We start from the raw sequence: 8,524 nt of genomic DNA on the forward strand, positions 1-8,524 counted from the left end.
CAATGCACATTTGTGCTGACTATGGATCTTAGGTACTTGTCCCCATCACCTCTACAAATATGCAACACATAATTCACAGTCTCCAGTCTGTGTACTGAAATATCCAAATGGCAGTGCTCAAAAGCAGCCACAAACTCTTCACTTTGGATTGAAAATCGTAGCATCATTTAGGTTGGAAAAGACCCTTAAGATCATTGAGTCCAACCATAAACGTAACACTCCCAAAACATCATTTACTCAAGAATGTTGTCATAAGGGAAAAAACATAGGTAGCTGCTGTTTATAAATCATAGTGTATTTCCAAAACAAAGTAAGAGAAGTTAAGAAATACACTTTCATGCAAACCTACCTTCCACTGGTAACACCCAGAAGTAACTCCAGTGGATGCTAAACCATATCCTTTACCTCCACTTCCATGAGTTAGAATCTGCCCGTTCTCCACTATGCAGCATTGAGCTTTCTCAGGGTCAAAGGACACTTCCTGTATGGGAAGATTCTCATCTTCATCTTCAGACTCTCCTTGCTTCTATCAGAAATAGGACAAAACATTTGTGGTAAACGTAACTCAGCTGTATTCAGTCAAAAGAGAAAGTAAAAGCATCATTACCTGTAGCTTCATTTCTTGTTCCTTCTCCTTTATTTGAATTGCATGTTTAGCCTGAGCTATTGGAGTCTCCCACATGCAGTCAGACAGAAGTGAGAATAACCGTTCAACAACCTGGTGTATTAGAATATAATTCAGATCATTTTAAATCCAAAATGAGGACAACAAATAGTATTAGTGCTTTACTTTGCTTTGTAGGGATATATGTCAAAATATTTAGCGCTCTTAGATAAGCAAATATACACTGAGCCTCACCTGATTTGGATTCTGAACAAACTAAAGAAACATTTAAAAGTTTAATGAGACTTTTTGAAGAAAGAGGTGTAAAAGCTTGTAACAAAATATAAAGACCTGAGCCATTTGATCATCTTCAACGCCAGACTCACAAGCAGGTAATACAGCTTCTAATACATGAAGTGCAAGAAGTCTAGTCCTCAAATTGCCAACCAAGGGAACTCCTAAAGATGGAACAACATGTCAATAATCTGAAAGTAGACTTCTGCATCAGGCACACACCTGTGATGCCAGCTGCATGCCAACAGTGCACAATTTTCCAAAGTGTAACTTGTGTATATCTACTGAAGTTAGTATTAGTTGTTCACTATGTAACACATGTTCTAACAGGACCTATTTTTAGGAACTGCACTACAGAAATGCAAGTAACCATTGAGTACATTTGGAAAAGATCATACCTGAGCAACACTTCTGAGAAGCAATGTTAAGAAGTACTTCTGTCCACTTCGGAGATGCCATTTTTGACTGAATTGCTTTTGAAGACACAACTCTACGTAGGAAAACAAGAAAGTCTCCCAAGTGCAATTCCGCTGCATGTTGTTTTCGGAGGGCAGCTAGGGAGTTAAATTAAAAGTTTTCATTTACAACCTTACTTCTACACTATCTGCAAATAACAATTTTTAAAGTCAAGGTCAAAGTAGGAAAAAAAAAAAACTAAGGCAGACATTCACAGTTGAGTTTTGGATGTTTCCATTTTTGAGAGTAGTGAATCCAGAACAGAATACAATCCGTTGATATTGCTAGGCTACACTATGTGGACTAGCATGCATTTGGAAAACCACAGCTACTCAAATAACACACACTGCATTAGGGACCACAGGTACTTTGGTATGCTAAGATTTATAAACAACTGTACAGGAAATCATGGTATATATCTTATCAAAAATGTGGCTATAGAATCACACTTCAGTATTTGCAAGCTCTATATATTTAATATAAAATATAGCCAAGCAAAATACAGCAGAGATAGAAGTAACCATTTGAAGTCTATCATAGACTTGAATGAAGATGACAGAAAATATTAGCAGTTCTTGTTACTGGCAACAAACTGTTCTGTAAGCAAAAATACAATGATCAGTTATTACACGATAGCTAGCTGTTAACCTTGGCTGGCTGATAGGTGCCCACCAAGCTGCTCTCTCACTTCTGCTACTCAACAAGACAAGGGGAGAAAATAAGAGGAAAAGCTCGTGGGTCAAGTTAAAAGCAGTGAGATCACTCACCAATTACCACCATGGGCAAAACAGACTCAGCTTGGGGAAGATGAATTTAATTTATTGCCAATGAAAAACAGAATAGGATAGTGAGAAACAAAGACAAAATTAAATTCTCTCCCCCCCAGCCCCCCCCTACCCTCCCTTCCCAGGCTCGACTACACTCCTAACTCTTCCACCTCCCCATGCCCGAGTGGAGCCGGGGGATCGGGAATGTGAGAGGGCTGTGGTCACTTCATAACACTTCATCTTATATGTCCCTATAATATAAAATGTAACCATTGGTTTCTAAGTATGTTTTTGTTTTATGGGGATTTTTGATGCAAAACGCTGTATTTCCTTACGCCCCTGATCCGTATTCCAAGGCAGTTTTAACAAGAAAATGATTGTAGAAAGAGAAGACCTTATATCCTAATTTCTAATTAATTAATTATCTTATGAATTCACCAGCCATTGCATTATTTATAAGCGGAGACAGTTATAAGCACAAACAAAAACATACGTACACCTAAAACCAAGCTACAATTAAAAATTTCTTCAAACACACAATTTCCACAGAAATTCAAAATGCTCATTAAGAGACTACAAATTATGTGAAGATATTAATATTTCAGAACATCTTTTGTTGCAGATTTTTTAATATGACAGGGTAAGGTCAACCTCTTCCCATCCACTCAGACTGCAAAACTGCATAATACAAAGCAAATGCAACAATTTCCTGCATTAACCTATATTTATTTGCAGTTTGAAACTTAGATAATTAAATTCCTATGACCATATTTATGAAAAACACTACTACCAATAACTCATTTTTTGAGGGAAACTGTATTCTTCTCCTAATTCCAAACCAGATGGAGTAATTCTTATTCTCAACCTGCTCCTACCTTTAAATTGATTTATGTATCAAGTCTATATAAATCTGAACTGAGCACAAAATTATTTGATGACTTTATTTAATCTAATTTACAGAGTGAAGAATGACCCAACAATAATCAATAATCAAAAGTAGAGTGGGTGAGGGCCTCAGCATTCAGTGGTTTCTTTTATTATGTTTTCTGGTATTTCAAAATTGTACAGAAGTGATGCAAGATAATTACCTCTGAAGTCTCTCTTCTCATTATCCCCATTTGAATCTGTCTTTTTTGATTCTACTTCATCTTCTTCACCTTCCCCTTCTCCAAAGGAAGCCATAAGCATCACACCAGCTTGTGATAACAAGTTCTTCAGCTGACTGCATAATAAATCCAGTAAAGACTGGACCACCTTTGGGCTCAGTTTGTCAGCATAGGTTCTATACACACACAAAAAAAAGTAAATGTAAGAGTATTTGAGAGCTGATCCAAGGAACAAAGACACAACTATAAACTCAGTGAAAGTGACAACTGGGCCTAACGCAGCACTAATTCTAATTCATTCTACTGCAGCAGGTTACTTTTCCTCATCCTCCACCATATGCTTGGCAGATTATTCTTATTTGAATCCTATTTTTAAGACACTTTAAAACTGTCCAATCTTTGGAATCAAAGGATACGTTTCCAGTACTTCCCAGGGGAAAAAGAACAACTTAGTCAATTAAACATAACCCCACTGCAACTTACAAAGATGGGGTGTTGTTTTTGTGGGTTGGGTTTTTTTTTTTTTTGGTGTGGGGTTATTGGGTTTTTTTTACATAATGGATTTGGCAGGTAAATGCAATGTGTTGTATGAACACTGAAATGAAGATGCATGTATTGAATATTAAATAATACTCTTGCTCTAAATAGAAAATACTTTCTCCACTGCTTTTTTCTTTACTGAGTTAAACTAAAAATTTAGGTGTTGATAGGATTTTCGATGCTGTTCCCTGGTCTAGCAGAGACCAGTATTCCTCAGAAAATTACTTTAGATTTTGAAAAAAAGCACAATGTACTGATCTGAAGAACTTCTACCACGTTATTGGTATCGCTTTTACACAACAACAGAAAACCTCATCATATCAACTGAACAGATCTAGATTCAAAGCCAAACCAGAAAAATGGGGAATACTAGAATGCAATGTTTACAGACCATAAAGTTCTAACTATCCTGGTCCAAACTCCTCACTTACAATTTAAAAATATTTATCAGTCTTATGTACATCTTTCTATGAATAGTGTGACTAGTCTTTTTTTCCCTCCTTCACTTATATGCTTCTGAACAACATTTATTGTCCTAAAGAAAGCTCACACAAAAGAAAAGTTATTTTTAAAGGGTGCTGAAAAGCTTAACGATTAAGTTTTCTGAGAACAAGGGAGTATTCCATACTTACCCTGTGGTGATAGCGAGGATTTGAAGTAGTCTTGTACTGGCTACTTTCAAAGCTGTGCTGAGCTGAGAAATACCAGTTTTGGGCAGCAACTGCAGTGGTTGTCCTAACATGGTGTCTGTGCCACACAACTGTGACAGCACATTTAGCAGACCAGTGGAAATGGCCAAGGAGACATCAACAGGCTGATAATGTACACTTAGAGCAAAGACTGTTACCAACAGAAGACGCTGTTGTGCTTCTAAGATTAAAATAAAGTTGTTTTTAATTAATAAGCTGTTTAGAGTAAGAATACTAAGACAGAAGAACAGCAGATTATTTTTTAAATAAAATTTAATGAATTAAATTATCAAGTAAAGAATTAGCCTTCTTTGTCAGACGCTTTGAGGTAGTCTTTCTGATGTACCATCGTAGCCCCCTTTAATTCAATGCAACCTCTATGTCAAGGTTGCCCAAGGAAGAATATCATGTATATCTACTTTGTGATGTAGATGTTCTGAGGCTAAATCTCAAACCAGAATCTTCTCTCTAGGGTAAGGATAACTGGGTGAAATACTTAATTTTCTACTTCAAGTTGATTCTCAAGAAATTTCTTTCAATTCCATTTTAATTGTAAGTGAAACAACAAAACAATTCAGGTAACAGTGCCCATTAGGCTCTACCAACAAACTAAATTATATAACTCTTTTCTGTACTGAAGCTCTCAGTCAGTGCATGTACAAAGGCACAAAGAGGTGCAGAGTTCCAGCTATCCCTTAAGGATAGAAGCTCATAGCAATATCTGTGTATAGAAGGCCAGGAGAAAGGGCTTCCAAAACAGGCAGGATACCCTGTTTTTTGGTTTTGGGTTTAAAGAAAAGTTTAAAGAAAGTTTTCTTTCTTGAATGGTAGAAAAAAGATTGGAGACTTTTCATCTCCTCAAAAAACTGCTTATCCCTGAAAAACCTAAAAATCACTTTGAAGCGCCAAAGATATGGGTGACTGTGGAAGATTGTGGCATGTGAAATAGAAAAGTTGACAATGCTAAAAGTCTTAAAACAAAAAGGGCTAACACTTGAAAAAAATTAAGACAGAAAAAGGTTAAAAAGCTTCTCTCTTTTAGGAAAAGAAGTCAGACAGATACTTAAGTGAATTCTGGTCACTAATATCAAAGTCTGCCTTGTTAAACATATAAGCTGTTGTACTGTGTATTAGAGGACATATTTTGCAAATCTCGTTTTCACTTACCTATGTGATGCTTATTAGCTTGCAGAGCTCTTTCTAATGTAGCAGATAATTGCTGGTAAATTTTGTGCACAGCCACTTGGATTTCAATTTGAATACTTCTCTTAGCTGCTCTGATACCATCCTGGGTCAAACAAATAAATATTATAAAGACTGATACATTTTTATCACCCAGTTATTGAAACAGCAGAAACTACTGAAGTACATACCTGGTAGTGATGCAATCTTACACTCTCTCCTTTGGCACCTGCATGTCCTACAGTGCCCAAACCAAAGCAGCCAGCAAGAAATTGTAGTCTAACAGAAGTAAGCAATGAAGAAGACTGAAATCCTGGTACTTGACGACTTCCCATTAATGGCACACTGCCTTTTTCCTCCATCCCTGATAGAAGCACTAAAATCTGATGAAGTGCTTCCAGACGAAGCTAAAAATAAAGGCAAGCAAAAGACAGTATTAAGTAGCAAGTATCCTTAGAAATTAGATCATCTTCAACTGTAAGCGAGAACAAATGAGGTAGCTGTTTTCTCATTGTCACTTCTTTTTTGAAAAAAGGAAATTCTTTAAGTTTCGTTTTAGAGTTTATTTACATGAAGTTCCCAGTTCCAGTTAAGGTATTTTAACAGAAAAGAGAGGAAAAATGTCCTTAATAGACAGAATTTGGACAATGTTTTAAAAAAATCCATAAAATGAGCATAATGTATGAAGAATAAGAAAAGGTGTTAAACTGAAACTTACCTCAGCCCTCAACTGCTGCTGCTCCATTGCAATTATTGATGCTTGTGGACTGGTGGACATATTTTCCTCTGGTTCCTTAAATCCTGGCGAGTTTCCCACATCTCCACTTACAAAGCTGACAACATTTTCAATCAAAGTATGAACTCCAAGGGATCTTGAGAGATCAAAATCGGACTCAACAAATGAGTAGGAGGAAGTGTATAACCAATCTCTGCTGTGTTTTAGGCGAGCCCATGAGTCACTTAAAGGTTCCACTTGACTGTGTATTGCTCCTGAAGATATACATAATGAAGTCTCATAAATTCCAATTCACCAGGTAACACATTTTGACAGCAGGTAAAGACTGAACTGCTGCTATTCATACAAGTGGAAAATGGATATTCATGTTAATTATACCATGCATTAAGCAACTTAGAGCAAAACACTTGATTTAAATTTACAGCAATTTCCCTAAAGGAAAAGCTGTATTTCTTTTGTTAAGCAGTATTGCAACACGCTGCCAAGTGAAAAAAAACCAAAAAGATAGAAGCCACTCAAACTGCTCAGCTTTAAGCTAGAACACTGAATAAAAATGCTTTGCAGCTAAATGACAAAATAGTAAAGAAAAGATCTGCTAGAACAGAAATTGTGCACTTCGGATATTTATTTTAAGGTCTAACCATAAAACAAGAGTGTTTTTTGGTTTTAATCAAACCACTATATATTTTATTGTTTTGAAAAAGCACAATGTTCTTTTGGATGAAATATTTACAGAATTCATGATTGCAAAAGGGAACAGAAAATTTTTATTTTAGACTAAGAGAGAGCATTTACTTTGTTATGATTCAAGATAAATAAATACATGTATATTAAATACTATCTACAGCATGTATTAGATCTTTATCTTCGTCATCTGGCAATTTCACAAGTCTATTTTCAAGTACTTCCTATTACATTGGTGTGTCGTTACACTAACTGAAAATTTACCATCAGTAATAGATGTGCTTCTTCAAACGAGCATCAGTCATCAATCTGCAGCACTGGAACTTATTTATCACCATACATTTGATCTCATTTCCAAAAGAGTTTTGCTAGAACTCTATCCCTGGCACAATGAGTGCAATGTCACTGAAGTCATACCTTCATCAGCAATTAACTGATATGCATCAGTTAAATATACATATCAACACAGAAGCTGGTATTTTATTGTTTTTGCAAATGCTGTTAGCTGACTTGGAGCTATGCAAGGTGTTACAAGAGGGCAGATCCTGTGGAAAAGAACTTTCCATCTGTATAGATAGGTAATGTCTGGAGACCTATGTGGAAACCTAACGTATGTTTAAATTCACTTTGTAATTCTAGTTTGAATTATCTTAATCTACATAGCATTTTTAAATATTAATGTCTCTTGTGCACAATGAGCTACAGATGTAATTTGGAGAATTACAACCCATTCACAGTACTCATACAAATCTACATTAACGCTTCAGTTTTTAAAATCTGTCTGCAGGGTATCGGCTTCAAACATTATTAAACATAGTCGTTTTCAAGAGAAAGTCACACAAATTCATAGAAATTCATCTGTTGAAAGCTTGCTTTCATCAGTGAGGCTGAATTCCAATGGTAATAGCTGGATACTAGTTTCAGGACCTCCTTTAAACACTGCCTACCTGCAGCAGCTCTGTAAGCAGCTGCTCATAGGAACAAGGAAAGACAGTTTTTGAACTTAGGACAACTCTCCTAGCAACCATTCTACACAATTCTTTTCCTGAGGTAAAGGCAAAATGCTATTATGCTGTCAACAAATGTGCACCTGCAGATCACATTTTGCACCTTCACTCAACTTACAAATTCAACATACTGTGAAATTTTGCTTTTCCTTTGTAAATTAGGTAGTCAATCTCCACTTAGTTGCCAAAAAATTTAATTGTCAGGGCTATGAATTATGAAAACCTGTTCATATTTCATTTCCTTTTCTGTAAATAGTGTTCATGTGCATTTGCATGGTATTCCTTACACTTGCTACTAAACAGATTGCTGTGGCTTCAGAAAGAACCATCACGGTCTTATTAGGTATTTGACAAAAATATACGCACGTAAATTTATTTTGGATAATGCAAAGATTAAGTTTAAACACTACTTTTCAAAGTGTAATCTAATTTCCTAATTTCTGCTGCTTTATGTAACAC

At 35.9% G+C, this 8,524-nt stretch overlaps 1 protein-coding gene across 1 annotated transcript in view; it reads right to left on the reverse strand.

Moving 5' to 3' along the window:
- Positions 1-6,628, reverse strand: part of HERC1 (HECT and RLD domain containing E3 ubiquitin protein ligase family member 1) — a gene marked incomplete at its 5' end in the record, with an annotated part of 50,248 nt that extends 43,620 nt beyond the window's left edge. Inside the window, 9 exons of the mRNA XM_009582817.1 lie at positions 350-526; positions 608-718; positions 956-1,062; positions 1,297-1,452; positions 3,210-3,403; positions 4,400-4,637; positions 5,624-5,744; positions 5,830-6,045; positions 6,357-6,628. Of these exons, the coding sequence (XP_009581112.1) occupies positions 350-526; positions 608-718; positions 956-1,062; positions 1,297-1,452; positions 3,210-3,403; positions 4,400-4,637; positions 5,624-5,744; positions 5,830-6,045; positions 6,357-6,628 (1,592 nt within the window). The remainder of the gene's footprint in view (positions 1-349; positions 527-607; positions 719-955; positions 1,063-1,296; positions 1,453-3,209; positions 3,404-4,399; positions 4,638-5,623; positions 5,745-5,829; positions 6,046-6,356) is intronic.
- Between the last annotated feature and the right edge of the window lie 1,896 nt (positions 6,629-8,524).

The sequence above is a fragment of the Fulmarus glacialis genome, unplaced genomic scaffold (genome assembly GCF_000690835.1).
Source record: "Fulmarus glacialis isolate BGI_N327 unplaced genomic scaffold, ASM69083v1 scaffold14887, whole genome shotgun sequence".
Classification (NCBI taxonomy): domain Eukaryota; kingdom Metazoa; phylum Chordata; class Aves; order Procellariiformes; family Procellariidae; genus Fulmarus; species Fulmarus glacialis.